This window comes from Falco punctatus (assembly GCF_963210335.1).
Source record: "Falco punctatus genome assembly, chromosome: 7".
NCBI classification, from domain to species: Eukaryota; Metazoa; Chordata; class Aves; order Falconiformes; family Falconidae; genus Falco; species Falco punctatus.
Window position 1 is genome coordinate 70,138,911 of NC_137587.1, and position 27,724 is coordinate 70,166,634.

At 66.8% G+C, this 27,724-nt stretch overlaps 2 protein-coding genes across 7 annotated transcripts; both read right to left on the minus strand.

Moving 5' to 3' along the window:
* Positions 1-439: 439 nt before the first annotated feature.
* On the minus strand, positions 440-7,179 carry FES (FES proto-oncogene, tyrosine kinase). 3 transcript variants are annotated; one of them, XM_080397432.1, is made up of 19 exons: positions 6,941-7,179; positions 5,912-6,163; positions 5,640-5,813; positions 5,470-5,566; positions 4,870-5,053; positions 4,426-4,563; positions 4,195-4,314; positions 3,990-4,112; positions 3,734-3,920; positions 3,565-3,642; positions 3,117-3,326; positions 2,626-2,748; positions 2,427-2,480; positions 2,138-2,256; positions 1,832-1,926; positions 1,596-1,719; positions 1,303-1,460; positions 968-1,090; positions 440-816 (listed from the first exon to the last, which is right to left on the minus strand). In XM_080397432.1, the coding sequence occupies exons 1-19, from the start codon at positions 7,079-7,081 to the stop codon at positions 674-676; spliced, it is 2,643 nt and encodes an 880-aa protein (XP_080253558.1). In that variant the 5' UTR covers positions 7,082-7,179; the 3' UTR covers positions 440-673. The 3 variants fall into 3 exon arrangements, with proteins under 3 accessions (XP_080253558.1, XP_080253557.1, XP_080253556.1); XM_080397431.1 differs by having other exon boundaries at positions 440-1,090; positions 3,117-3,272; XM_080397430.1 differs by having other exon boundaries at positions 440-1,090.
* A 2,067-nt stretch (positions 7,180-9,246) lies between these two features.
* On the minus strand, positions 9,247-27,029 carry FURIN (furin, paired basic amino acid cleaving enzyme). Of its 4 annotated transcripts, XM_080397445.1 has the most exons (16): positions 25,882-26,055; positions 23,383-23,763; positions 17,965-18,063; positions 17,188-17,283; positions 16,474-16,602; positions 16,138-16,214; positions 15,683-15,771; positions 15,267-15,439; positions 14,096-14,308; positions 13,663-13,763; positions 13,425-13,528; positions 13,120-13,237; positions 11,972-12,151; positions 11,741-11,865; positions 11,220-11,336; positions 9,247-11,145 (listed from the first exon to the last, which is right to left on the minus strand). In XM_080397445.1, exons 2-16 carry the CDS (start codon positions 23,560-23,562, stop codon positions 10,577-10,579), a joined length of 2,370 nt encoding a protein of 789 aa, XP_080253571.1. In that variant the 5' UTR covers positions 23,563-23,763; positions 25,882-26,055; the 3' UTR covers positions 9,247-10,576. The 4 variants fall into 4 exon arrangements, with proteins under 4 accessions (XP_080253571.1, XP_080253570.1, XP_080253569.1 ...); XM_080397444.1 differs by lacking the exons at positions 17,965-18,063; positions 25,882-26,055 and adding an exon at positions 26,953-27,029; XM_080397443.1 differs by lacking the exon at positions 17,965-18,063 and having other exon boundaries at positions 25,882-26,053.
* Between the last annotated feature and the right edge of the window lie 695 nt (positions 27,030-27,724).

Genomic DNA, 27,724 nt, shown 5'->3' on the forward strand with positions numbered 1-27,724 from the left:
CACACGCCCGCCCCCATAGCCCCGAGGCCAGGCCCGGTCGCCCCACAATAGCCCAGTCACGCCCCCCCAATAGCCCTGGGGACCGGCCCAGTTGCCCCCCCCCATAATCTAGTGGCCACCCATATCCCCAGGGTCAGGCCTGGTTGTCCCCCTCATAGCCGGGTGGTCCCCCACAGCCCCGGGGACAGGCCGAGTCTTCCCCCCATAGCCCAGTCCCACCCATGTAGCCCTGGGGACAGGCCCAGTTGCCCCCTCCCCATAGACAAGTGGCCCCCCCACACCCCTAGGGACAGGCCCAGTCGCGTCGCCCCCCCCATAGCCCAGTGGCCCCCCTGTAGCCCCGGGGCCAGGCTGGGGTGCCGGTCAGCACGGCGCAGGTGTGTGGCCCCGCTGGCCCCCTGGGGTCGGTGCCCCCGCGCAGCCCCCACCGACATGGCGCTGCAGAGCTCATTGGTTTATTACGCAGGATCACACCCGGCAGGAGCTGTGGGTGCCATATCCCCGGGGCGTGCAGAGCCCCCTGCCCTGGGCTGGGGAGGGGGCACAGCCGCGTCTGGCCACCCTGCAGCACCTGCTTCGCAGGCAGGCCCTGCCCAAGGGACGGGCGCTGTCGGTGGGATGGATCCAGGCACAGGGGGCCGGCGGGCGGCTGCCCTCAGCCCGGTGCTCCCCCTCACCGGTGTCTCTTGCGGATGGCGGTGAGGTCCTGGTGGATGGTGCTGAAGCTGGGCCGCTTGCGGGGGTCATACTCCCAGCACCGCTGCATTAGCCGGTACACCTCCTCGGGGCACTGCTCCGGGGGGTCCAGCCGCATGCCTGGGGCGGGGACATGGCAGCCCCAGCCACTGGCCCCTCGCCACCCCCAGCCTCATCCTGCCTGTCCCACGGGCTCCGCTGCAGAGCCATTGTGCCAGACCCACCACCCCGCAGTGACCTTCAAGACCCAGACCCTGGCCACGTCCCTTACCCTGCTCCACCGCCTCTCGCGTCTGCTGGTTGCTGAGGTTGGCGTAGGGGATGGCGCCCAGGCTGAAGGCTTCCCACAGCAGGATCCCGAAGCTCCAGACATCGCTCTCTGAGCTGTATCGGCCTGAGGACACAGGGCGGGACAGGTGCTGCTGGCCGGGACACCCACGGCACTGCTGCCCTGGCTGTGCCTGTGCTCATGAGGGCTGGGGTGCCCCAGGTGTCGCTGCCTCCCTCCCCAGGACCAGGCTCATGGGAGCAGGGCAGGGTGCCCCACGCTCCTGGCTCCCAGCTGTGCCATAGGTCTGCCAGGCTGTGCCCAGCTCCATCCCCTACCATAATTAAGTGCTTCAGGCGCGGTCCACTTGACAGGGATCTGCTTCATCCCCCCTGTGGAGGCATAGACACCATCCTCCTCCTCCCGCGACATCCCAAAGTCACTGATCTTCAGGGTGTTCTTCTCTGTCACCAGGCAGTTGCGAGCAGCCAGGTCCCTGGGATGGCCCAGAGCCATCAGCCGTGTGCCCAGCTGTCCCCAGGGACCCCTGCTTGGCACAGGACAGGGGGCAGCGAGGGCTCCAGGGTTCACTCTGCCTGGCCCGGTGCCCACCCACGCTGCCAGAGCCCACCTGTGGATGCAGTGCTTGCTCTCCAAGTACTCCATGCCAGCAGCAGCGTTCTCTGTCATCTTGATCAGCTCCTTCACCCGCAGGTGGGGCCCCTCGCTGCGCAGGAAGCTCAGGAAGTCCCCCCCTGCACCCAGATTTGGGGAGCTGGTGGGTGGCTGCCCTGGCACTCCATGGGGAGCTGGCACCGGCTGCAGGGTGCCCCAGCAGCACGGGGGCTGCAGGATGAGGCCACTCACCCTGCACCAGCTCCATGACGATGTAAATGGGCTGCTTCTGGGTGCAGACACCAATGAGCCGGACGATGTTCGGGTGGTTGTACTGCTTGAGGATCCTGTAGGGATGAGGAAGGGCACTGTGAGTGCACGGGGGGCATGGCTGCCCTTGGCACAGGCCACGTCTGTGCCGTGCCCAGCACACTCTGACCGGCCAGCCTGGGGGGACAGCCTTCAGCACAAAGATGCTGCAGGCCCAGTGGGATTTGAACAGCTCCAAGTTCTGAGGATGGACAGATGGGTTGGGACAAGCACGATGGCCACACAGACCTGGCTTCCTGCAGGAACTTGGCCTTGAGTTCGGATGGGAGGGTTTCCCGGCAGGATTTCACAGCAACGGGGGTGTTGTCAGCACGCAGTCGGCCACTGAACACCTCCCCAAAGTTACCCTGCCAAGAGACGGCTGCACTGACCCAGCTTGCTGCAGCATGGCCCGAGGCAAACCCCTGCCCACTTGCAGATGCCTTGGGGACAGCCCTGTTCCTCCTGCAGACCCCCTGGGACAGCCCTGCCCTCCCCCAGACCCCAGGCCAGCAGGGACCAGAACACCCTGACTCACCCGGCCGATGCGCTCCCCCAGCAGCACGTCCTCATGGTTGAGCACCCATTTGTCCTGCAGGGAGCAGACACCAGAGGTGGTGAGACAGCCCCCAGCCTGTCCCAGGCTCACAGCTGCCCAGCTGTGGGCAGGAGGAAGGGCTGGGCAGGGCTGTCCTGTGCGCAGGGGACTCGTCCCCCTCCCCACTGCCCACCGTCACCTTGGGCACAGCCCTGGCCAGGATGATCCCGCTTTTCCGAGTGATGGGCTGCTGGCTCTGCAGGAGGTTCTTGATGAGCAGCGGGATGGTGGGGAAGCCCTCCCCCTCCAGCCGGTACATGTTCTGTGGGGAGGGGAGCTGAGGGGTTGTGCCTGCACGCACGCATGGGTATGCTCACGAGGGCTGGGGTGCGCAGGTGTGCATGCATGGGTGAGTATGCACGAGCACAGATGGCACAGGCCGTGCACACACACCCAGCAGGGCAAGCACACACAAGTGGGAGTTACATGCACGATGCAGGGCTCACACCCCACACTCCACGCTTAGCCCATGCAAGGACGGGCGTGCACAGCTTGTACTATAAGCACACGTCCCGTGCACTCACACCAGGGGCCCTGCGGCTGCAGAGCCAGGGGCTGTGCCTGGGCAGGGTCCCCACCTGCCCATGCAGGGCCACCCCTGGCCATCTCCCCCAGCCTGTGGTTACTCACGTCAGCAGCCTGGATGATAAAGTGCCGGGGCTGCCCATCCCACAGCACGCTGAGCACGTACTCCTGCTTGCCCTGGCTCTCCCGCACTAGGAAGTCCCCATTGCAGCTCAGCAGCTCCTGCACCTCCGAGCGCGGGATGGCCCCGTGGTACCAGACCTGCTGGCACAGCGGCTTCTGCACCTCCGGGATAAGGGGTACGGGGGGCGGCAGCTGGATGGAGACAGGGGTGAGCCCAGCCGTGCCTCCGGGATGTGCCGGAGGTGGGGGCAGCAGTAGTGCCTGGAAGCTGTGCCCAGGGCAGGGGGAACAGAGCCTGGAGGGACTGGAATATGGAGGGGAGGGGGCTGTGGGGCCAGAGAGGGGAGGGCAGCAGGTGCTGGGGGGCCAGGAGGCTCAGCAGGACAGCTGGGTGGGAGAGCAGGGTGGTCAAAGGTGTCCAGGGACTCACCGAGTACTTGGGGCTGAAGATGCCCGAGATGTGGCTCTTGAGGGTCTCCAGCGCCGTGGCCCCGCTCCGCTCCTGCTCCTGGGGAGAGGCATAAGCTGTGCTCTGGCTGGGGGGTGACCCGAGGCCAGCATCCCTGCAGATCCCGGGGGCACGGTGGGGCAGGACTCACCACGGAGGAGACTGACTGCCGGTCATCCTGCAGGGGCAGGGCGGGCAGGGGCTCCCCGGTACCCAGCTCCGCCAGCTTCCCGGCCAGCAGGTCCCGCTGCGCCTGCAGCTTGGCCTGGGTGCAGAGGCAGCCCTCGAGCTGCTGCTGTGCCTCCTGCAGCCCCTGCCGCTTGCCCAGCAAGTGCACCCTGGGGACGGGACAGGGTGGTCAGCCCCCGCCACCCCCAGCCCCTCGCCCCCCGCCCATCACACCTCACCGCTCCCCAGGGCTCCGGCCCTGCTCCTCGCCCCGGATCTCCGCCTGCAGCTCCCGCACCCGCTGCTCCTTGCTGCTCACAGCTTCCACGGCAGCAGCCAGCTCGTCCTCAACCGATGTCAGGCTACAAGAGACACAGGTGCTGGATGGTGCTGAGCCGCTCTGCTGGTGGCGGTGGCCCCTGCCCACGGCCCAGCCCTGCTCACGAGTGCTGGACGCTCTCGACAGTCAGTTCATTCAGCTGCAGCTCCCCCGGCGCCAGGCTCTCGGTCTCCTCCAGCAAGCTCTCGTCAAAGGACACAGCTGGTGGCACCTCGGAGCTGTACCTGTGGGCACCCAGCGTGGCTCTGCCTCCCACCTGCCCTGTGCTGGCCACCGGCACCTGTGCCCAGCAGGACCGTGCCCAGCAAAGAGGTTGCAGCCGTGCAGGGCCATACCTGTGGTTCTGGATGAAGCTGCTGTACTCAGTGGCCGGGTCGATGGCCTGGATGGCACTGGCAATTTCCTGGTGCGCGGCCAGCATGTCCTCCTGCACCAGGCTGCTGATGCTGTAGTACTCCCTGAGTATCTCCTTCCTGCGGGGACACGGGTGCTGGGGACTGCCAGGCTCCTGTGCCCCCCAGCCCAGGACACCTGTGGCCAGGTGCCACCACGCCTGCCGCAGCCCTGCCTCCTGGTCCCCAAATCTTGCATGGCCCTGGGGGGTGTGACCGTGCGGGCTGCGGCACGAGGGGCAGTGGGTACAGGGGCAGGCGATGGGGCAGAGAAGCTGCATGTGGCTGGTGGGGCTCTGGCAGGAGGAGGGAGCACAACTGGTTCCTGAGGGGCCATGGGGGTGCCCAGGGATGGGCAGCAGGGCTCAGGGCAGGCAGGGCTCTTACAGGACGAGGACCATCTCCTGCTGCAGGCTGTAGAGGGACTGGTGTAGGCTGGGCAGTGCCCGCTGGTAGTGGTGGTGGTGGTGGAATGTGGCCGCCTGCACAGCCAGCACATACTGGTTGTGCAGGGCATAGAGCTTCCAGAGGCTGCGCACGTACTTCTCCTTCGCCTTGTCTCGCTCTTTGTCTGGGGGAAGAGGCCATGGAAAACACCCGCTGACAGCACGCTGCCGGTCCCCGCACTGCACCACATCCCCCTGAGCAGCCAGCGAGGGACATGGGCATATGGCGAGGGTGGGGCAGGGGGGTGACAGGGCTGGGACAGGGTCCCATGGCAAGCAGGGGGCCAGGGCCAGGGTGTTCACACACAACTCCCCCTACAAAGGGATGCTCCCAACCCACAAAACAGTGTCCCAAGGCTGTAACCCCCAGGAGTTCTTCCCAGCTCCCCGGGGCCAGGCTGCTGCTCACCCCCAGAGCCCCACCCGGTGCAGGCTCTGCCGTGGGTCCTGCAGGGCGCAGGATGCTCAGCCATCGCTGACCCATGAGGGGAGCTGGGGGGACACAGGGACGGGGGCAGCAGGGGGCCAGGCTGGCAGGCACCTTTGCTGGCCTCCTGGTACTTGCGCTTGGCCTGGGCACTGTCGCGCGCCAGGCTGCGGTACTGCGCCTTCAGCTTCTCCATCTCCTGCTGCGTGGTCTGGGGAGGGAGATGCTGTCAGGGGCGTGGGGCTGGGACGTGCCCCTCGCTTGCCCCACCAGGACCCACATACCCGGGCATACTCCTGGCTAAGCTGCTGCCACTGCTCACTGAAGGCCTTGCGGAGCTGCTGCTTGTCGCGGATGAGCAGGCTGAGCTTGGCCAGCGGCCCCGCCACCAGCTCCTCCGCATGCCGCCGCAGGATCTGGCTCAGCGTCTCTGTCTGGCTCGCCAGCACCCACCAGGACTGCAGGGACAGGGCATCAGGGATGGCGTGAGGACGGCCACCCTCCAGCACCACACTGGGCTCCTGCATGGCATGTTCCCGCACCCGGGCATCCCTACCTCTCCAATCTGGCTGCCTTGGTCCCCGGTGCGGAGCTGCCCAGGGCCCTCCTGCTTCTCCAGCTGGGAGAACATGTGGTGCAGCATCCCTGCATACTCCCGGTCGCTCTTGGCACGCTGCGACATCCACTTCTTCATCAGCTCCAAGAGGCGCAGCTCACTGTCCTGCAGCCGCAGCAGCGCGCTGTGACCCTGAGGGCACCAAAGCTCTGGCCCGAAGCCCATGGCACCGTCGTCCCGGGCGGGAGGAGGCTGTGGAGTGCCAGGAGAGCCTGAGCTGTGGCTGCCACCCCGCACCACGCACTGCCCTCAACGGTGACCGGTGGCTGGAGCCCTTTGCATCTCACGGTCCCATCGACCTGCCACAGGAGGTGGTGCTTGGGCCAGCTGGTGGGGGGTGGCTGGACAGAGTCCTTCCTGTCCTACACAATCTGCCTTGCAAAGCACATTCAAAGCAGGCAGGAGGGCTGAGTGAGCCCCAAGCCCCAGCAGCTGGGGCCCGCAGGGAAGGTGCCAGGGAGGAGGAAGTGTGGGAGCAAAACCAGCAGCGTTGCCTGTGCCTTGCGCGGGGCTGCTCCCCCAGGGCAGCGCAGCTGTGGCCCCCACTCTGGCCAGGGCACTGGCCCCATGTGGTGGGGCAGCTCCGGCCCCATCCTGCCCGTTAACACAGTCACCCCTGTGCCCAGGGTGTGGGAGCTCCCGGGGGCCAGGGCACAGGTGGGAAGCTGTCAGGAAGGGGATGGGGTACTGAACCCTGGAGGAAGGTGCTGATCCGGAACATGTCCCAGCACCTGGGACTCCAGCACGGCCATTGCGAGCCACACTGGTCCCAGCCGCAGTCCTGGGGTGATCTGCCCTGCGGCAAGGGCACAGCAGGAGCAGGAGGGTGCTGGGCATGGCTCTGTGCCGGGTATGACATCCCCTGGCAGAGCCCTCAACTCCGCAGAGGGCTTGGGCTTAGACCCCCCCCAGCCCCACAAAGGGGTCCCCATCCCTGCCAGTGCCCTGCTGGGGCATGGCCCCTCTAACCTGTGCGTGCCGCAATGTCCCCGCCGTGGGACTGGCGCTGGTGCTGGCGTCCTCCTGGGGCTGGGGCTGGCGCAGTCTGGACCTGGTGCAGCTCCGGCTCCTGGGGAGGAACAGGAAACCCAGCGCTGACCATACAGCCATTGCGAGATTTCCTGTGCTTCCTCCCCTCCCTGCCAGTCCCTGCGCCCGGGGCCAACGCCGGCACACGACTCCACCGTAGCTGGGCAGCCCCCAGCACCGCTGCCTCTCCCGGCTGCCTCACACCCATGCCTGGCACTGGCAAGATGTGGCCGTGCAGGAGCCCAGGGCCCTTCCTTGCCCCAGCTGTGGTCCACAGCCCCCAGCCCCACAGTGACTTCACCCAGCAAAGGCCCTTCAGCTATTCCCAGTCCTGCCCATCCTCCGGCCCATCTCCGTGCCCCTGCCTCCCCCAGGGGCTGCAGGAACTGGTGGGGTACCCAGCGGGGGTCCCCAGGACTCTGTGCAGCCCTGCTAAAGGGCGGCCATCCTGCCATCACCCCCAAGGGGGCCCTTGTGACCGTGAAAGGCCACGGGACAGAGCATCCACTGCATGGACGCCCACGGAGCCATGCCCCAGCCCTTGCTGCCAGCATGTGTCCGCATGGCCAGGACCCCACTTCCTAAGCAGCCCCAGGTGCTTCGCCCCTCAAAGTGCTTCACCAGCGCCACGGTGGGATGGCTCAGCCCCGGCAGCCACATTGGAGGGGCAGCTGCCACCACCACCACCTCTGTGCAGCGCTGCCACATGTCCCCGCCACTGGTGCAGCATGGCTCAGCTCTGCTCAGCTCCGCTCAGCCGCTTCCTCCATGGTATGTCTAGCATCTGGCAGGGAGGTCACAGCCCCACAGGGGTGTCACGGTCACCTGCAGGACACAGCCGAGCTGATTCCACTTTTAGAGAAAGCTGGGGGAACAAGCGTTTTACAAGCTGGGCTGAGGCACTGCTTCTCCCCAGCATCCCTCCAGCATCCCCTGGCAGCTCCTAGGCAGCACAGGCCCCCTCCCTGCCTGCATCAGGGACATCCGAGCCTGGGGGCTTGGGGGGCTGCTTCCCCCGCGGTGGTGCCAGGGCAGTCAGGATCATGCTGCAAGGCGCTGGGCGCAACAGTGAGTGCAGAACCTCTCCTTCCTTGGAAGCCCCAGCCACCGCCTGCAGCAGGAAGGTTACTGGGGGCCACACTACAGCTCGCCCAGTTTCACATCCTCTGTCCACCCTCCTGCAGCCTGCAGAGCCCGGTGGGGCTGCGGCCACTCCGCCTGCTTCCCCCGCAGCCATCACCGCAGCACACGATGCCTGCAGCCCGCCCGCCGTGCCCGGCTGCCAGCTCGGGCCCACGCAGCCCTCCACCCAGGGGTGGCCGGGATCTGTCCCTGCCCCCACCTCATGAGAGAAGGCCGAGCGGGCTGAGCAGCGCCTGCAGTTGCCACCACACCTCGAGGAACTCGCCCCTGACCACAGGAAGCCACCGCGGCCACGGGTGCAGCGAGGCTGAGGAGCTCTGCAGAGAGGTGCTGCTTCTGAGAGAGTAAGCACAGCCCCAACACATCCTCCTGGGGGCTGGGACCCCATGGGGGGCTCAGGGGGGCTGGGGTGGGCTCTGCCTGGAACTTGGCTAGGGCATGAGAGGGTCCTGTGTCCAGCCCGGCCATCCCCATCCTAGGGCTGCCCTGCGGGCATCGTGTTGCTGCTGCAGGGTGGTGCTGGACATGGGGGCTGCCGCGTGTGAGCCCAGCTGGTCCCCAGGCTGCTGTGGAGGGGCTCAGCCCACGCGCTGTGGGACAGGCGTGCAAGTTCCCCAGGCTTTTGCCCCCCCAGCCACCTCCATGCACTGCAGCCGGTTCCCGAATTAGCTCCTCTCTCTGCATTACCAAAGAGCAGCTGCTTCTCAACGCCCAGGTGAAGGGGCCAGTCCCCGCCTGGGTGCCGAGTCCCCAAGCAGCAGCCCCTGCACAGCACCCACGACCTGGGCAGGGCAGCCCACGGCTCTGGGGGTGCTTTACCTCTTGTGGGGTGGGACAGGGGGCTTCTCTGTCCTGTCCGGGGGCTGCAGCTGGACCTAGGGCTGCAGCTGCGCTCTGGCAGCAGCCAGCAGCAGGGCTCCCTGCCTGCACAGCAAGCATGCCCCCCAGCAAGATGCTCCCCTCCAGCTGCAGGCAGGACCCCAGGCCCCCTCCTGTGGCTGCAGAGCAGATCCAGACACCCCACGGGGGGCTGCAGCACGGGGTGGCGACCCCCAGCCTGGCACCCTCCTGGCTGGGGCACAGAGCACAGGCAGCGGAGCTGGTTTGCATAGTTCTGAACATTTAATAACTCAGTCTCTCTAGCGTTATATCCACATCCATTAAATTAAAAACAGGCTCAGGAGGCAGCTCCCGGCTGATTAAATTACAAGAAAAAATTACTGTGCACCAAAAAGTTATTATAGAAAAATAGTCCTGTGGCCCCCGGCCGGCAGCTCCGTCCGTGGCGGGCCAGGGCTGGTGCTGGCACAGGGTGGGCAGAAGCCCGTGCCACGGCCCCGGTGTGCGGCAACGGACGGTGAAGGGGCTCGTGGCACCGGCCCCCAGCCCATGGGGCAGGGGCAGTGAGGGCAGGCGGCACTGGGAGGGGGCTCCGGCGGGGAGCAGAACGGATTGTCACCAAGTGGGGGCAAGGCACGTCGGGGTGCAGGGGCGCTCTGGGGGCCGAGGCTGCAGGGACACCAGGCTCTGCCCAGCACAGGCAGGGTGCAGGCAGAGCCGGGCAGCGCAGACACGGGCACTGCCCCACTGCCCCTGCCAGCAGCACGCACAGCCCTGGCCAGGGGCACAGCACGAGGGGCCGGGGCAGCCCCGCAGCATGGGCTCTGTGCGAGGGGTCCCTGCCCACGCTGGGGGGGCTGAGCCTTGGGCACGGGGAAGGCGCTGCCCGGCCCCACGCTCTCCGGTGCGGGGGGGGGCCCGTCTGCACCGCAGGCAGCAGCTGCGGCAGGATGGGCAGGCAGCAGGCAAGCAGGCAGCAGAGGCTGAGGCCTGGCCATTATTGCTGTTGAAGGGCACGGGTGGAGGCGGACAGGCCCTCGGGAGGTGGCGGGGAGCCAGGAGGCAGCGGGCCGAGCCAGGGAGGCAGGCAGAGGCCCGGCCGTGCCACGGGCGGCAGGGGCAGGGGGACGCCATGCCGCGGGCTGGGCTCAGCTCTGGTGGGGCAGAGCCCCCCCTGCCCCGGCCAGCCCAGCCTGAGCAATGACAAGCCAGGGACCCCACGCACTCCCCACCCTGGGGGACTGACATGACCCCCAGCAGCAGCTGCCCACCTCAGGCAGCGGACACAGCTGCCAGCGCAGGGCCAGTGAGCGCCTGGGGTCCTGCTGCCATCAAACACCCCAGCGTGGGGTGCAGGATGGACGCGGGGCGAAGAGAGATGGTGCAAGACTGGGACGGTGCTGAGCTGGGGACGGTGCCAGCAGGGCCGTGCCTGGCAGCCCAGGCCAGGGCTGAGGGACGGTGCCGGTAGGTAGGGAGCCCCGGGCGGCTGCGGTGCGGGAGGGGGACAGGGACAGAGTCCGGGGCCCCTCGGCCTCGCCTGCCCCGGCCCTGCGGTGCTGGGCAGGGAGGAGGGAGGGGCGGGAGGGCTCATCAAAGGGCACTTTGGTCTCTGATGAAGGCAGTCCTCTCGCTGTGGGCCTCGTACTCCTCACCGTCCGACTCGGAGGGGCCCTCCTCCTGCCAGATGTCGGAGGGGAGCCCCTTGTAGGAGATGATCCCGCTGTCCAGGGCATAGACCTTCACGCCCCGCAGGCTGAAGCCTGAGCGTGCCTGCAGCACCAGAAAGACAGTGACAAAGATGACAACGATGAGGACACAGCTGAGGCTGGCAATGAGGACAGGCAGGTTGGCTGGAGAAGGGGCCTCGGCCAGCCCCTCGCTGTCTGCCAGGGCAGGGGATGCACGGCTGCTCTGTGTCTGGTGGGAGCAGGAGAGGTCCAGGCTGCTGAAGTGGGAGTGCGCGGGGCAGGTCAGGCACTGGTTGGGGCCGGGCCCCGCACAGGTGGCGCAGGAGGGGTGGCAGGGCAGGCAGAGGTGGGGCGCGATGGGCTCCACGCTGTTCTCCAGGTTGTAGTGTGTGTTCTGGACGCCAGGCGCGAAGCCGGGAGGGCAGCGCTTCAGGCAGCTCTTCTGGTGCAGGTAGTACCCCTCCTCACAGACTGCGGGAAAGGCAGGGTCAGCACGGGCTGGGGGGCCGCCTGCGCCCTGCACCCCCGTCCCGCCCCACACTCACCCACGCAGGTCTGGCTGGGGGTCAGCGTCTTGCAGCCGCTGCTCTCCAGCTGGTTGGAAAGGCTGGGGGAGTCGGTGGCTGTCCCGTACAGCACAAGCGTGAACTTGGTCAGCGTGCCTGCAACAACACATGGGGTGAGGGACCACCACCGTGCCCGCCGGACCACCTGCGCTTGGGACAGGCACAGGGAGGGGCACTGGTCTCCCCCCCACGGGCTGTCAGGGGACAGGGGGGCTGTGCCCACCACCTGGAAGAGCACCCCCAGTGCAGGGCTGCCCATGGGACAGTGGGCCAGGCCAGCTGGCACGAGGGGCACCTGCTGCCCCAGGCCCCCACCTCTCCAGAGCAGCTGCGTCCCCACCCCATGTGCCCAGCTCCAGCCTCTCCCCAGCCAGGTCACTACAGAGTATCAGAGGTGTCACCAGCCCCTCAGCTCGGGGGAATGTGGGTGCCCATACTGCTCCAGGCCACCCTGGGCTTGGAGGGAAGCAGCAGTGGGGGTGAGGCTGGCCCAGCCCTACCATAGTTGTTGGCATCGCTGGTGTTCTCGATCTCCAGCACCCATTCCCCAGAGGGGTCCTCGTCCCACGAGTGCGTTGTCATGAAGGCCCAGTCATTGAAGCCATCAGCTGAGAAGTCGTGAGGCCTGGGTGAGGAGGGGGCGAGAGGTGAGTGCCAGCATCGCGCAAATCCACCCTCGTGCCAGCCCAGCCCGGGGGCCACCCCGGGGTGCCCTGCAGCCTGGCACCTACCTGGCAGCCAGGAGGGTGGAGCGGGTGCCCATGGGACTGACCAGGTGGATGGCCAAGTCCCCCCGCCGGTTGTAGGACAGCGTCAGCCTGGCCTGCGCATGCTCCAGCCGGCTGATGTAGTTGGCTTTCCCCAGGCAGGCGTCCACCTTCCGCCGCACCTCCAGGCGCTTCCCAATGTCCCTGCCGAGGACAGGCAACAGTGAGCCCTGTTCCAGCCTGGGGGGCACGTGACAGGGTGCCTTGGCCCCCACCGCGGCGCTTTGCGGCTGCCCTAGGAACTGGGCGCTGTGCCCCAGGGCAGCTGGAGTGAGAATCGATCCCGCAGCAGCTGGCAGTGTCTCCTCTCCATCCCCAGATGGGTGCAGGCAGCAGACGGGGCTGCCCCAGTTCCCTGCCGAGCACGCGCTGCCCGGTGCCGCCTCCCCAGCCGCTGCTCCATGCCAGCCCTGAATGGGCCCTTTCTTCACCCGCCGCTGGGCCAGCTACACCCTGCACGGCGCGGCCAGGGAGGGATGGGACGGGCACAGACATCCCATCCCGGTGCTTGTATGCAGCTGCCCCCCCGCCCCGCAGCACCAGCCCTGGTGCCAGCACAGGACACTGGTCACAAGGACTGCCCGCTCAGGATGGGCAGGGGCAGGTCCCGGGGGACTGCAGCAGACACAGACTGTGGCTCCATCCATGCCCAGGGATGCCCCCCTCCACCTCCCCGAGAGCCCCCAGGGAGCACCCCGGCCGCACACGAGACTCAGCACATGTTGCACTGTGGCAGGGGCAGCCAAGCGGGACTAAAAGGAGCTTCTGTCTGACCCCTGAAAAGCCCCTCTGTCTGGGGATGACTGCCGGCAGCTCCCAAACCGCAGTGCCCCAGCCCGTCCGCACCCCTGCTGCGCCCAGCCCGGCCCCAGCAGGAGCAGGCAAGCTCGGCAGTCGACCTCAGCACTGGATGGCTGGAAGGCACCTTCCCCAACTCTCCCCAGGCTCTCACAGGAGGATGGTCTGGGGTCCTGGGGGCAGCTCAGCCCTGGAGACCCTCCCCACTCCCCGCCCTGGAACCAGAGGTGCTTGTGCTCCGGTGTGGGGCCATGCGTGGGGCCATGCGTGGGTAGGACGCTGGGCGATGCCCTCCTGGGCTCAGCAGCCCTTACTTTGGCTCCGTGAGGATGTCGATGACGCATTTCCTCTGAGGTCCCACCGTGGTCCAGTTCTTGGCCAGGCTCACCATGGCCCCCGCGTCCAGCAGGCCATAGCCATAGGAGTGGCTGACTGTGGACAGAGATGGGATCAGTGCTGCTCCCGGGGGTCCCTGGCAGGGGACGTGTGCCCGGCCCGCTGTGCAGCCCACCGGGGCCTCCTGCTTCCTTTGCCCCCCAGGGTGCTGTGCCCCAGCACCCTCAGCTTAGCAGTGCCTGCAGGAATGGGGGTCCCTGGTCCATCCCTGGCACCCCAGTACCTTTGCGGCCGACGCCGTTGGTGACCCAGTCATTGGCGTTGAGGTGAGCCGGCTTCGACGTCTGCACCACCAGGTGCTGCATGTCCCGCCATGTCAGGTTCTTGCTGCAGGGAGACACGGGGCTCAGGCACCAGCGTCGGGTCCTGCCAGCCCCAGGCAGGTCCGTGCCCAGGCATTGCTGCCTTGTGGGGCTTGCACGGCCGCCCCCAGCCCAGCCCTGCTCCGTGCCTGCCCTTACTTGGCTTCCAGGGCGAGGGCGATGATGCCAGCGGCCAGGGGCGCCGAGGCCGATGTCCCTGTGTGTGATTCGGTGCATTTCTGTCTGAGGTCAGTTGTCACCTGCGAGGAGGAGTGCTGGGGTAAGAGGTGCTGTGGGCACCAGCCATGTCCAGGATGGAGGGGTCTTGGGGACTTGTGTCCCCACAAGGGCTGCGGGAGGCGAGGCAGAGCCACCACTCCTGGGGCAGCTCATGAGCTCCAGAAACCCTCAGCTCACGAGACCGCAGTTCTGGGAGCAACCTGGCAGGCAGCAGCACGGCACAGCGGGGCCAGCCCTGCCCCCAGCACCACATCCCACTCGGTCCCCAGAGGGATGCCCAGGGCAGATGCAGCTCGCGGCACATCCCACCCCCACGAGCCCCGCGCCTGCAGACACCGCAGCCCCGACTCACAATCTGCTTCTCGTTCTGGTTGCCGCTGCTGTAGGTGGTGGCGAGGGTGGAGGAGCAGGCCTCGCTGTACCAGGGCACATTACCATACTGCGTGGTGCTGCTGATGGACAGCGTGTAGATGCTGTTGGTGTAACCGTCACAGTTGCAGCTGTCGTGTTCGCGGCCCCCGTTCCCAGATGCCCAGACGAAGATGGAGCCCAGCCCCCCTCGGCCCTAGCAACAGAGGCAGGGTGAGGGCCAGCGTCGGTGTCACCCACGCTGCCGCAGGGCAGGAAGCCCCAGGCTGGAGCTGGGGACAAGCAGATGGTGCTGGCCCCAGGGTTCTTGCAGCCTGAGTGGGAAAGACCGAGCAGATGCAGCTGGGACACTGAGGGACACCACTGGTCACAGCCCACTGGCCAGGGCACGCAGTGCTGCATCCCTCACCACCACCACGCCTACAGAGCACCTCTGCAGAGGCTACGGGGGCTGCCCCACCATGTAAGGCACTGGGTGGCAGAAGGGCCTTCCAAGAACCGATGCCTTTTTCTGCTTGGAAATCACCCAGGCTGACTCTGCCTGTGTGGGATTTGCAGCCGCCTGGCAGCGCTGCGGGAGCTCAGCAGAGCAGCCCCAACCGGCGGCGCGGTACCCAAAAGCCACAGCTCCACTCGCTGTGTTTGTGACAGAGCTGGCGTGGCACAGCGGGGTGGGTTTGCAGCATGCCTTGCACGGCACATGCGTCTCTCCACGCAGGGAATCCCAGGTGGAACATGGGACACAGCTAACCATGCGGGCTGCTGCACCAACAGCACACGGGGACAGCAGGGGAAAGACAGGCAGAGGAAGCAAGGGCAAGTGGCTGGTGTGAAACCAGGCAGGAACCAGCACAGGGCTTCAGAGAGCAGGGAGAGACCATCCTAGCATGGGGCTGCACAGGAGCTCTCAGCTGGGAGCATGGGGCTGCTCAGAAAGGTGTGAGAAGCATCCCGCACGCACGGGAGGAGCCCTGACTCAGGGCCATCACACAAGAAGAACTGGAAAAACCAACAAAGCCTGATCCTGGAGATAGGCTGGAAGACAGCTCATCCTGGGAGGGCTGGGACAACAACCAGGGCAGGCAGAGCAAGGGAGACCTGGGGGAAGGGGCAGGAGCTCAGCTGGCGCTCCCCTGCCAAACTCTCCTGCTCACCTGGCTGACCCCTCGGAAGAAAGCCTCCTCTGCCAGCCGGGCCGGGCCATCCACAGTCTTGCCGTCATCCTCGGGGCCCCAGCTGGCACTGTAGATGTGGATGTGGTTGGGATTGAGGCCCAGGGAATGGGCCTCCACAGCATCAGTCACCTCCCCATCCAGCATGCGCACACCTAGGGCCAGAGAGCAGACGTCACGGGCGACCGGACGGGGCAGGGTGGCCGCGCACCTCAGGGCAGCGGTGCCGCTGGCGAAAGCCCTCCATCCACTGCTGCCACCCTGTGCCACAAGCCATCACAGGGCTGCCCTGGCCAGCAGCGCTGAGATCCCCGGGCACAGCCCACTCCTCCGGCCATGAGGCACCCGCGGAGCCCAGCACAGGCTTTGCTCTCGGCACAGGGCAGGGTGGCACCCACCTCCGATCCTGGCGTTGTAAGCCACACCAACACCACAGATTCCATTGTTTGCCACAGCAGCAACCTCCCCAGCGCAGCGTGTGCCGTGTCTGCAGTCAAAACAGGACCAAGCATGCTTGGATGGGGTGCAAGGGGCACAGGGCTGGGCACTGGCTGCAGCAACCAGCACCTGAGCTGCTTCCCATCCCTCCCAAACCAGAGAGCTGACAAAAAGCCCTGCAGGGCTCCTCTGTCTACCCTTCTGCTCCAGGGCAGGGGGGACTGAATGGCCTGCGCTGGCACCGGGCAGCCCCAGAGGATGCTGCTCATATCAGAAAGGATGTCAGGGGGTTTCTCCATGGGGCAAAGATGTGCCACCACCCGTGCATGCTCCTGCCGTCCATGAGGGATGGCACTGCAGCTGAAACCCTGCCATAGCTGGGCTCTGCCACACTTGCCTGTACCTCCTGCCTCACCTGTTGTCATTCATCTGCGTGTAGCGGGGCTGTGGGTCTGGGTCCTGGTCGTTGACATCAAAGCTCGCCCCTGGATCCTGGAAGACAGATCTGGCAGTTAGAGACTGTACACCTCGGCCACTGAGCCCCACCAATCCTGGGGCCACACCTGCGCTCCATGCTCCTGAGGCAGAGCTGAGCAGGGGGGAAGGCTCCACAACTACGTCGCTTTCCTCCATGTCCCGCCATAGCAGGCACAGGCCCTCCACCATGCAGCAACGGGGCTGCTCTGAGTGGCCACAGCCACCCGAACAGGCTCGCGTGGCACAATGTCCTGCAGCATTGCCTCACACTTACGTAGTTGCCCTCCAGGTCAGGGTGGTTCTTCTCGATGCCGTCATCCAGGATGGAAACCACGATACCCTTGCCCGTGTAGCCCTGCTCCCAGGCCTGACGCACATTCAGGTCCCGCTGGTTGGTGTTGTACTGCCAAGAGAAGCCCTCGCAATAGGAGCTGCACCCAGCTGCTGGCACTGCAGCGGGGGTGTGCCTGGACCCCTCCCAGCCCTGGCTTACAGGAGGGCAAGAGGCAGCCTTCACCCTGCTCTGCTGTGACATGGGAATGAGGAAGCCCCCGGGGACCTGGGCGCAGAGGGCTGGGCACAGCCAGCCGGGAGGGCCACTCGGAAATGAGACCGAGCCGCAGGCTGTGCTTGGGCCCCACAAACACGGCTCTGCCTGAGCTCGACGATGCAGACAGGCACAGACCCCGCTTCTGGGCCCGGCAAGGGGCTGCTCCCCCCTAGTCCAGCCCTGGGCTCTCCCCAGCCCTGCCAGCGACCCAGCAGGGAGCCGCAGCTCCGCAAGCATGGTCTCTTCCCTGGGGTGCCCCCTGACACACAGCACCAGGTGGCTGCCTCAGGCCTTCCTCCTCTTCCTCCTCCTCCCTGCCAGACTGGCTGGCAGCAGTGCCTTGGCTGCCACGTCTGCATCCCCAGAACTCACACCCGCTGTTGTGGCTGCATGGCTCCCTCCTTGCCCGGCAGTGTGCAGCCCCTGCCCTGCACTCACCAGATACCACTGCTGCGGGAACTTGGGGTCTGTGGGCTCCATGAAAATGTCTCGCTTGGTCCTGCGCTTTGCCACCTGCTGCTCCAGCCACTGTACCTGGGGACAGAGAAGCATCTCATGCCCATGCCAGCAGCTCCCCAGACCCCCTGCCCCACAGCCAGCAGCCTGCCCAGAGGGGCTCTCCCTGGGGAGCTCACAGCCACCCCTGGGCTGGCAGAGTATCTGACCCCCCCAGAGCTACAGCAGCACCCAGACCATCCCTCCTGGCCAGGGTGTCCCGCGACAGGCTGCGCTCCAGCGGAGCGGGCAGGTCACAGCACAGAGCTCTGCCGAGCAGTGGGCTGCCAAAGGCCTGCCAGCCACTGTGACACGCTGCACACCCAGCTCTGCTGCCAGCCTGCCAGGCCCCTGGGCCAGCGCCAGGGGACAGAGATCACGGCAGCCCTGCCACACAGCGATCTGGCACTGCTGGCATTGCCCTTGCGCACCTTGTCCCATGTACGAGGGCTGAGAACCCTCCAGGGAGCGCAGGCCGCCCCGTGCCCTGGGCCCACAGCAGCCCACAGGCCAGTGGCGCTGGCTCCACTGACCCCCTGCCCCGGCCGGCCACGTGCTGGGCTCCCACTCGGCTCTGCCAAGGGCCTCAACGCCAGGGACGGTTCAAGGCAGCTCAGCTCCATCCTGTGCCCAGCACCGGCTCACATGTCAGTGTGAAGTGCCCAGGCCCAAAGCCAGGCCCCCCACGCATGGCGGGCAAGGCCCCCCTGCTGCAGGTACCTGCGGTTCCCTGGCCAAACGGCTGTGCCAGGGCTGGTGGGGCGAGAGGGAACGCTTCACCACGCCGCTGTGCCGAAAGTGGTAATAGTCGCCAAAGATCTGCAACAGAGAAAGGAGCAGGATGGACTTGAGAGCCCCATCTCCACAGTTCCCCATCTCCGCACCTGCAATCCCGAGCCCCAGGGCTGCCATGGGCAGACTGGGCCCCCACTCTGGAGTGGTTGGTGGGGCTTGTGTCTGGGTGCACAGGGCAGGACCTCCTGTGAGAGGCTGCAGCAGCTGGTGACAAGGCAGCTGGGGAGACCCTGGGGCCACAACACCACAGCCTCTGCCCACCTCAACCTCCTGTGGGTCCCTGCATGGCACTAAGTCTCAAATTATCCAACAAAGCTGCTGCCCTGGCAGGGTGGTCCCAGGCAGCAGCGCCAAGCTCCCCGGCCACAGCCCACTCCACTGCTGCAGGTGGCAGAGAGGGACAGGCCTTTTGGAGCCAGCCTGGGAGAGGCACCAACCTCAGGTGCCAAACCCACCGCTCCTCTTCTGGAGTCAACCAGCACCCCCTGCTACTGGTGCAGGAGGGTCCCGGGCAGCCTGCAGCCCTGCTCCCCAGGCAGCCCCAGCCAGAGCAGGGAGGGTCTGAGCCAGCCTCTGCCCCTGCGGACAGGCTGCTAGCAGAGCCCTGCTCCCCGTGTGCCCCAGGCCAGCACCCCACCGGAGCACCCACCCGGCGCTGGTCTCTACCTCGGGGCACAGCCAGCTCCAGCTGAGCAAGGCGAGGTGGGGAACGCAGGCGTCCGACCCCAGCTGGGGACAGCCACGAGCCGAGGCGCCATGCTGTGCTAAGCCCTGCTCAGCTCCCACGCACGCCGGGACAGCCCAGCCTGGGCAGGGGCACGACAAGACTCCAGCACAGCCCAGCTGGGCCAGGCGGCCAGCATCCACCCAGATGGTTACTTAAACCCCAAACCCCCTACAGTGCTGTTATTTCCTTACCTGCTCCCGCAGATCCCAGAGGCTGGCTGGGTCGTGGTGGTCCCACCCCTGCCACCCAGGGTCCCCAGCCCAGCAGCCTGCCTGGGCAGGGGAGAAGGGGCCAAGTGCCCACCCTGTCTCCCTGGAAGCCACAGAGCCTGGGCAGTGACCATGGGCAAGATCCAGCTGCCCAGGCTGTCCCGTCACCTGGGGGGCTGGGTGCAAGGGCTGCAGGAACAAACACGAGGGGGAGGACATCTCGCCCTCTGCCTCCCCAGGCTGCCGCAAAACAGTTTGATTGCAGCTAACGAACCCCCACAAGCTTATCAAAGCTCTGCAATGATGTGCTGCCACCCTGGCCAGCCACACAGCATCCAAGGCTGAGCAGGGGAGGAAAGGTGCACCCGGCAGAGCAGCACCCTCAGCCCCAGGGCAGCAAATCTGGGCTGCAGCTCCCCAAGTCATGCACCTACCCTCTGGAGCACAGGGGAGCTTCGGGGTGAAGGGAAACGCATCCCAGCACCTGGAGCCGGGCCTGCACCACCGCTGCTCAAGGAGCACCGTGTACCAGCAGGCTAAGCCCCCACCTGCCAAAAGGAATCGCTCTGCTCCGCAGTGCTCCCCCCACAGCGCAGCCCCCCGTGCACCAGCTGCTCCGTGGGCAGGAAAAGGAACAGACCTGACTCATGGCAGCCCAAGACAGCAGGAGCCCAGCACCAGGGTCAGGACTTGTGTCCATGGCTCCATCGCCAGGGCAGTCTGGTGCTCACATCATGCCAGCACACACCAGGCCCCAGGAAAGGGGCAGGCAAAGCCCCTGGCTGCCAGCTCAGAACCTCACTCCTTTCTGTGTGTGTCCCCCAGACTTTGGGCCATGGTGGGGAGCAAGCTTGCAGTGGGGGACAGTGCAGTGGGCAAATCAACCCCATGCTGCGCCAGCTGGTGTTATCCAGGGAAGCCACAGACCGTGCCGGCTCCCCAGGACGTGGTGCTTGTGATGTGGGGCTGCGCCCTGTGGTGCCAGTGGCAGCTGGGCACTGCTCCTGCCCTGGGCTGGCGAAGGAAAGGCCAGGACTTGGCCTGCAGCTCTACACCCCTTCCCTGAGGGCACAGGCAGGCAGCTGGAGCCCTGGCACAGCCGGCTGCAGAGCTGCAGTCCTGCCTGTTACAGCAGCACCGTACCTCCAGCACCACCAAAGTCACTGGGGACAGATCTGGGCCTGTTCCCCGTGGCACACTGCATCCCCCCAGCACAGCCTGGGATGCCCGGTAGCTTGGAGCATTTGGGGAGGTTCTGAGGAGAAAAGCCTCTGCACTGGGCTGGCAGAGGGGAAAGCTAGCCACCCTCCCCCAACACCCCGTCACCCCCTCCGGGGGTAAGGACAGAGCCCTGATTGTTCCTGCACGTACATCATGGCTCTGTCTGGTCATCCGACTGGATTAGGTCTGCACAGACACTGTGGTGGCATCCAGCAGCCAGCCAGCCCACACGCTTCCACCCTAATCCCCACAGTCCCTGTCCTCAGCAAGGGCAGAGCTGCCCCTCCAGCCCCGTGCGTCTCCAGGGCAGGCGGCGCTGATCCCACGGAGAGCAGTGCCAGCCCATTGCTCCTGCCCCAGCCACTTCAGCCAGCCCCACGGCCAGCAGGCTGCCCGTGCTCCCACCTGCGTCCCTGGGAGCAGGGTGACATGCCGGGTGGCAGTGGGGGCTAGCGGGGACCAGCAGCCCAGCGGTATGGGAGGTGAGAGCGCTCACCCCTCCCTGGGCTGGCACTGCCGTCCTGCCAGCGCAGCCCAAGGCTGGCACCAGCAGCTGGGCCCTTCCCCGGCTGTGCCCCCTCCTCTGCACCAGCCCCAACAGCATGAACCACTGTGCTCCCGCCTCACTGCTGCATCTATCCCTCCCCTCTGACCCCCGCCCGCCCCACGCTGTCCTTTGGGTCCCCTTCAAGGCTGCTGGCATCAGACGCGGGTCCTGGCATCTCTCTGCTGGAGGCACCGCTGGCCCAGGGGACTGCCCGCCTGCCCCGCTCCGCAGGCAGTGGTGGAGCGGGGAGTACGCCAGGACAGCACGCCTCTGAGGACAGTGTCCAGAGCCCATGCTGAGGCCAGGCTCCTCTCAGATAAGGACCCTGGGGGCCTCACACTGGGGTACTGCCAGAAGCACCCAGCTCCCCCCCTTCCAGCTTGGCTGCCGCATCCTGTCCCAGCGGCACGCACCCCCAGGAACAGCAGCTCAGAAACCTCCCAGGAGGGAAAGCCCAGCTCCTTCCAGCCCTGCTTTTCCCACTGGGCCACCATGGCCCCTCTGTGGGAGTGGGCTACCCGGGCCAGCCAAGCTTCATCCCACAGCACAGACACTGGGACAGGCTCCAGAACGGGAGAAAACATGCCCAGACCAGCAGCTCCTGCTGCAGCCCAAGCTGCCACAGCCCACGGGGCACTGCCTGCAGGTGCTGCCTCACCGCTGCTCTGCCGTGGGCTGGGAGAGCCCGGGGCAGAGATGCCAGCCTCTGGCAGCAGAACAAATAGCATGGGTAGAAGGTGAGCACTGCTGGGCAGAGCTGGTGCAGAGCCTCCACAGCTCCAGGGACGGACCCCAAACAGGCCTGGGCCACGGGGCTCTGCACCACAGCACAACGGGAAACGCTGTCAGGAGCAGGATGATGGCACCTCAGCCCTGTCCCTGCTCCCAGGCGTCTTGGCACAGACCTGGCCCAGTGGGACGCATCCTGGGCCACTCTCCCAGTCCCCTCTGCATGGCAGCAGCCCTGGCCCGACACATCCTCTGCCCCGACATTGGCTCTAAGACATTTCCACCCAAACAGCACCTATATGAGGCCACCCCATTGCCCCCACACTTGGCCCCAGCCCCCACAGAGTTCCCTCTTCCAGCACAAGCCCTGGAAGACTCAGGGCTCCCTGTCCCCAGAGCCCTGCACACCCCCAGCCCCATGCAGGGCTCATTTTGGGTGGCAGGACAAGGCACCCGCTGGTTCCAGCAGCAGCCACCTTCCCCGCCCGCCATGGCTCGCGGCAGCTGCTCTCAGCGAGGTCCTGACACCGCAGCCATGAGTTGTGCAATTTCCTCTGGGATTTTGCTCCTTGCTTCCTTCCCGGAGAGCCAGCTCAGCCCGGCAGCAGCATCCTGCTGTCGGGGCAACAGACCCCCAGGCATGCCGACAGCCCAGCCAGGGCTGGCAGAGCCACATTGGCTCTGCTCTGCCAGTACCAGCCTCACCTTGCTGGAGCAGCGCTGGTCCTGCTCCCCATGCCTGTGGGGAGGCATTCCTCTGGGCCAGCCTGGCTGCAACCACTCCCATGGGATCCCCTTGGCCCCCTCTGTGATCACAACAGCTGTGCTGGTGCCAGCTCCATCAGCAAAGTCCCCACCTGCCACCAGCGCAGAGGCCAGAGCCCTGCCCGTGGCACAGGGTGAAGAAAAGCCCCACAGATCAGCCCGTGCCGAGAGCACGGGGCAGTGGCATCACACTACAATGGTGGCATCAAGAAGTGCTGGCCTGCAAGACTTGGTGTGCCAACAGAGACATGTCTTGCCTGCAGCACCACGCTGGCAAGCAGGAGCCTGGCCACCCCCCGGTGGCTCTCAGCTTTCACACCACCGCTACGAGAGTCAGACCTGGGAGCACTCTGGCTACCAGCGAGGGCACAGCCCACAGCCAGCCAGGGAAAGCAGAGCCAGCTGCCTGGGGCCTGGAGCACAGGGCAGCTGGGCTCTGCCAAGGCTGCCGGGAGGACAGCACTGGGGAGCTCCTCCCGCTGGGGACAAGGCTGGGAACAGCCAGGATTGCAGGGAACACAAGGGGTCCCGGTTCCTTCATTGTCACCCCATTCTCCCCACCCCACCGTCAGGAGGGAGGCAATGGTCCCAACACAGCCACGTGTGCTGTCCCATCCCTGGATGAGGGCAGACAAAGCAAAGAGCAGTGGGAACCTGCTGACACCTTCTGTTTAGGGCCCAGGACACGTGGCTGCTGTCAGACCACCTGCTCTGGGGACACCCAGGAGGTGCTGTTGCCTCCCCAGCTGAGCCGAGGCTGTGCCGCAGTGGGGCAGCTTGCAGCAGGGAGCACCACCATGAACACGGAGCCCTCCCCTCCTCTACCAATGCACAGCACTCCCAATTTTTTCACACTAGGATGGGCTTTTCCTTCTTCCCCCTCCAGCAGGCAGTGCGCCCTGTCCTATCATGCCATGCCACCAGACCATCCCATTGGTGAGGAGAGGCCCTGTCTCCATCCAGCTAATTACCACCCTTCAGTCAACACAGCACATGCTGTAAGGCTTCAGTGAACGGGCACGAACACAGTCGCCCTGCTGCCAGAGAGAGCAGCCCCCGAGCTGGCTCCAGGGCTGAGCCCAGCGCCCATCCAGACTGTGGCAGAGGATGCTGCTTCCATGAAGACAGGGAAGCAGAGGACTTACCGGGCCCAGGTTGAGGAATCCATGCTTCCTGGCCACTCTGTCAGCCTCCTGGGGCCCTGCGGGGATGAGCACAGCCCAGGTGTTGGTGTAAATATGCTGGGCCAGCACCTCCTGGGCCAGGAGAGCGAGGGCAACCACCAGAGTCCAGAGCAGGAGCAGCGAGCAGGGCCTCAGATCCATCAGAATATCGGGGTTCCTCTAGCTGGGGAGCAGGAGGGTCCCAGGAGCGGCGGGTCCAGCAGCCTCCCCGCGTCAGCACCCCGAGGAGCGCCGGCCTCTCTGCCCCGCTGGTCCCTGCTCAGCCCACGCAAGCATGGGGCCGAGCCCGCAGCAGCTGGGCCAGAGGCAGCAGGAACAGACCGTCCAGGACAGCAGCACGATCTGCAGAGAGACGGAAGAGCGGTCAGGCCCCGCGGTGCCTCTCTTCAAACCCAGGGAGCACAGGCTCTGCCAGACCAAGCTGCGGCTCTGCCACCGGGGCCTCGGCACACAGCGCGCGCTGCCCACCGTGGCTCATGGACAGCCAGATGTGACCTGGGGCCCCCAGGAACCACAGCAGCAGCTGGCCCTGCAGGGTGCCCTGGCATGCCTGCCCCTGCCGTGCTCCTGCTTCCAGCACAGAGCCACTGTTTACGTTGCCTGTTGCCCAATGTGTACTTACACTGGGCTTACAAACACATGAAACAAACTGGGAGGGAAGAAGAGCACCAAAGGAGGGAAGAGGCAAGGCGAGGGCAGCCGTGCCTCCTGCCGCCATGCTCTGCAGCGGACAAGAGCCCCTTCTCCAACCGGCACGGGCCTGTCTGGGTATGGAGCTGGGAACAATTGGGATGGGAATCCTGTCTCTCCAGTCCCAAGCGGAAACCTGGTGAGATGCCCCCAGATGCTGTGCGAGGAACCCCAGCTAAACAAGAGACTGGGAGGAAGAAAGGCAGGGAGAGCCCTTGCTCTCTGGGTAGCCCCTGGCCCCAGCACCTCCACAGTGAGCGAGCGACCAGGCAGTGCCCGGTAGTAGTGTCAAGCACCGAGCTGCCTGTCACCCTCAACAACTCAGCTCTGCCCTTCCTCCAGAGCACAACATGGTGACACCGGTGTGACTCATCTTCACAACTGAAAGGAAACCAGCACAGGGACTAGGAAAAGAGGCACACCGTCACCTCCAGTGCGCACCCAGGGACCCGCACCCAGGGATGCCTGTGGACAGCTCACACCGTGTCGGAGGGAAAACACAAGAAGGGGGGGAAGGCAGGTGGGGAGCAGGGCTGGGACTGACGCACCCAGGTCAGAGGCGCCCGCGACACGATGGCGCCGGTGCGAGCTCCATGCGCGGAGCTCTGCGGAGACCCTGAAATATCTGGTCGTGTTTCAGAGACAGCAGGAAAGGTGAGAGCCAGCACTGCCCAGAGGAGCCCCATCCCCCTCCGGCGAGCAGCGGCCACGGCGAGCAGGGAGCCTGCGGTGCTGCCAGGGGAGGAGAGCAGCTCCTGGCAGCCACCGGAGCCCTCACCGCAGGCTGCAGCACAGACAGTGCCGCGATTCAGGCATGCTGTGGCTATCCCTCATTGACCAGACCTCGGCCAGCTGTGGGCCTGGCCACCCTGCTGGGACACCGGGAGCCCCGACGTCCCAAATTCTGCACCCGCCGGAGACTGGATGGGAGCCCAGTCCTGCCAGGGCTCAGTTTCCTGCGGGAAAGGGTCCTGAGCCCCCAGGGAAGGGGGAAAAGCTGCTGCAAGAGTGGAGGGAGCAACAGCAGGGCACAAGGGGACACTGCCACAGCTGGCCTGTGTGCCAGCACCTCGCCCCTCCACAGGTCCCTGGGCTGGCAGCTGCCTCTGCCTCGCCGTGCCCAAGCCGGCAGCCGCCCCGCTGCCCGGCAATGCCCGCTCCACGAGGGGCCAGCGCTATGGCCGGCCCCGGCCGGGGGGTGCCGGGCCTGGCTCTCCCCGGGCCAGCTGGCTCCCTGCTCGGCCCGGCCGCACACCCGGTGCTGCCTGCTGACCCCCGGGAGGAGGAGGGGGAAGAAGGCGAGGCACGGGGCAGCCCGGGCGGCTGCAGACCAGCCCGCACGGTGGGCTGCAGCGGGGACCGGCGAGCCCTCGGCCCCACACCGCCCGTGGCACCCAGCAGGCGCGGGCAGCAGCCGGCCAGGCCCCTGCCCGGTGCCCACAGGCACCGGGGCTCCAGTGGCAGGGCCGGGGGGCAGCCCCGAGGGTGCTGCGGCACCAGGCCCCGGCTCCCTTCTCGGCCCCGGCTCCCCGCGGCGGCCGCGGCCCCGCCGGCCCCGGAGCGCGGACCCCGCCCGCTCCCCCCGCCGGGGCGGCCCCGGTGTCGCCGGACAGCCTCCCCCGCTACCGGGGCGGCCCGGCCCGCGGCGCCACCGGCCGCCCCCGCCTGGGGTCCCCGCCCGGCCGGGGCCGCCCCAGCTGTCAAACCGCCGGCGCCGGCGGGGCGAACCCGTCCCCGGCCGCGTCCCCGCCGCCGCGCCCGCGCCCTTACCGCGCGGCCTGCCCGCTCCCGTCCCGCCGGCGGCCGGGCCCGTCTGGCGGCGACGCCGCGTCACGCCGCGGGGCGCCCGGAGCGCCCGCCCCGGAGCCGGGCCCGGCCCAGGCAGGGGCGGCCGGGGCGGCCGGCGGGGCCGCTTGTTTACGCCGAGCAGCTGTCAGCGCCGCCCGCCGCCCCGCCCCGCGCCGACCGGCCCCGCACCGACCGACCGGCCCCGCTCGGCCCTGCCCGGCTCCGCTCGGCCCGGCGCAGCCCGGCACGGCGCGGCACGGCCGCCGCTCCGCCGGGCGCCGCCGGATGCCGTCACCGCCGCCCGCCCCGCCCGCCCCGCCGCCGCCGCCGCCGCCGCCGCCAGCTCCGCGCCCGCCGCAGCGCCCGGCCGCCGGCACAGCACCCTCCGGCGCACCGCTCGCCCCCGTCTGGGGACACCCCCCCAGCGGCACCGGGCACGGCCCGGGGCTCAGCGCCGCCTCTCCCCGTCGCAGCATGGGGCTGCCGGTGCCCACCCGTGCCAGTGCGAGCGGGAGCCCCGGATCTGCCCAGAGAGATCCCAGACACCCACGGTCCCGGGCAGCGACCAGGGGTGCGAGGGCACCCACAGAGACGGGCACTCAGAAGACGCCCTGTCTCGCGTTCCCGCGCGCCCGGCGTGGCACACACCGGGTCACTGCGACACGGGGTGGCCAGGCACAAACCTGCCCACACCGGCCCGTTCCAGCCCCGGCAGCCACCAGAGCAGGGGGTCCCTCAAGCAGGCCAACGGGAACAGCACTGGCCTTCCCGCAAAGTCCCATGTTGTGGGGGCTCGGTCCCAGGGGCCGGCAGCCTGATGGAAAACTGTCTGGAGAGCAGCAACACAAGGAAAATCCATCAGCCCAGTTTCAGGTTGCAGGAGAGAGGTTTTCACCAAGGAGAAAAGGTGAGAAGTGAATTGCGGCTCATCTCGGCTTCGGTCATTTGTGAAGAACAACATGCTCTTGGCCGTCGCGTGTGTGGGACCACATCAAGAGCAACGCAAGAGCCGGGTCAAGCGCAAAAAGCAAAAGCAGCAGAACCCAAACTGACCTGAATTCTCCACACCCCAGCAGGGCTCTGGGCAGCCCCGGGCAGGAGCGGGTCCTCCGGCTCCTTACAGAGGAAAGGAAGTCACTCGGATATCATGATCAAGATCATGAAGCATTAGCAATCGCACAGGAAACAGTCACCTTGGTAACTGAGATGCTGAGAACAGCCCAGAAAATCTGGCACAGGGCAGGTTTCTCTTCTAAAGTGGGTTAGTTCTGCAGGGCGGACACCTGGCTGCTGCACCGCCCCAGGGGCAGCCACTGACCCCAGCGGCGGCCCGAGAGCTGCTGCTGAAGACCACTAGCCACAGGGGCTGCAGTACCCCACGACCACCCTCTGGGGAGCATGGTCCCACCAGGCAGCCTGGGGTGGGGGACCCCGGTACCCCACAGACACATGGCACTCACCCCCAGACCACCGCAGCCTGGTCGGGAGTCGTCCCCAGGCCAGCATCGGGATGCACAGTCCAGCCGGGAGCACCCCGCAGTTATATGGCGGGGACCCACGCTGGGGGCAGGTCCTGAGCCAGACGCTGGCCCTGTGGTGGGAGAGAGGGTGGTGGGCAGGCTGCCTCCCCCCACCCACACACCTTATCTTTGGGTGCCTCATTTAGGCGCTGGCGGCTGTGTCCCCACAGGTGACAAGCTGTTGCACCTGGCCCCAGTGACATGTCACCCTCGGGAGAAAAGCTGACAAAGGGCCCTTGTTACCACGGGGCTTATCTCGGTGCCGCAGGGGAGGCGGGCAGGAAGAACATCTCTCTTACATAAAT

Excerpts from the sequence above, each read along its gene's own strand:
- FURIN (XM_080397445.1), bottom strand. The coding sequence starts at position 23,562 with ATGGATCTGAGGCCCTGCTCGCTGCTCCTGCTCTGGACTCTGGTGGTT. Across the intron at positions 18,064-23,382 it reads GATTCCTCAACCTGGGCCCG|ATCTTTGGCGACTATTACCA; the intron begins GTAAGTCCTCTG and ends TCTCTGTTGCAG. Across the intron at positions 13,764-14,095 it reads ACCAGAACGAGAAGCAGATT|GTGACAACTGACCTCAGACA; the intron begins GTGAGTCGGGGC and ends TCCTCCTCGCAG.
- FES (XM_080397430.1), bottom strand. The coding sequence starts at position 7,081 with ATGGCTGTATGGTCAGCGCTGGGTTTCCTGTTCCTCCCCAGGAGCCGG. Across the intron at positions 5,054-5,469 it reads GTACCAGGAGGCCAGCAAAG|ACAAAGAGCGAGACAAGGCG; the intron begins GTGCCTGCCAGC and ends CTCTTCCCCCAG. Across the intron at positions 2,257-2,426 it reads TGGGGGAGCGCATCGGCCGG|GGTAACTTTGGGGAGGTGTT; the intron begins GTGAGTCAGGGT and ends GTCTCTTGGCAG.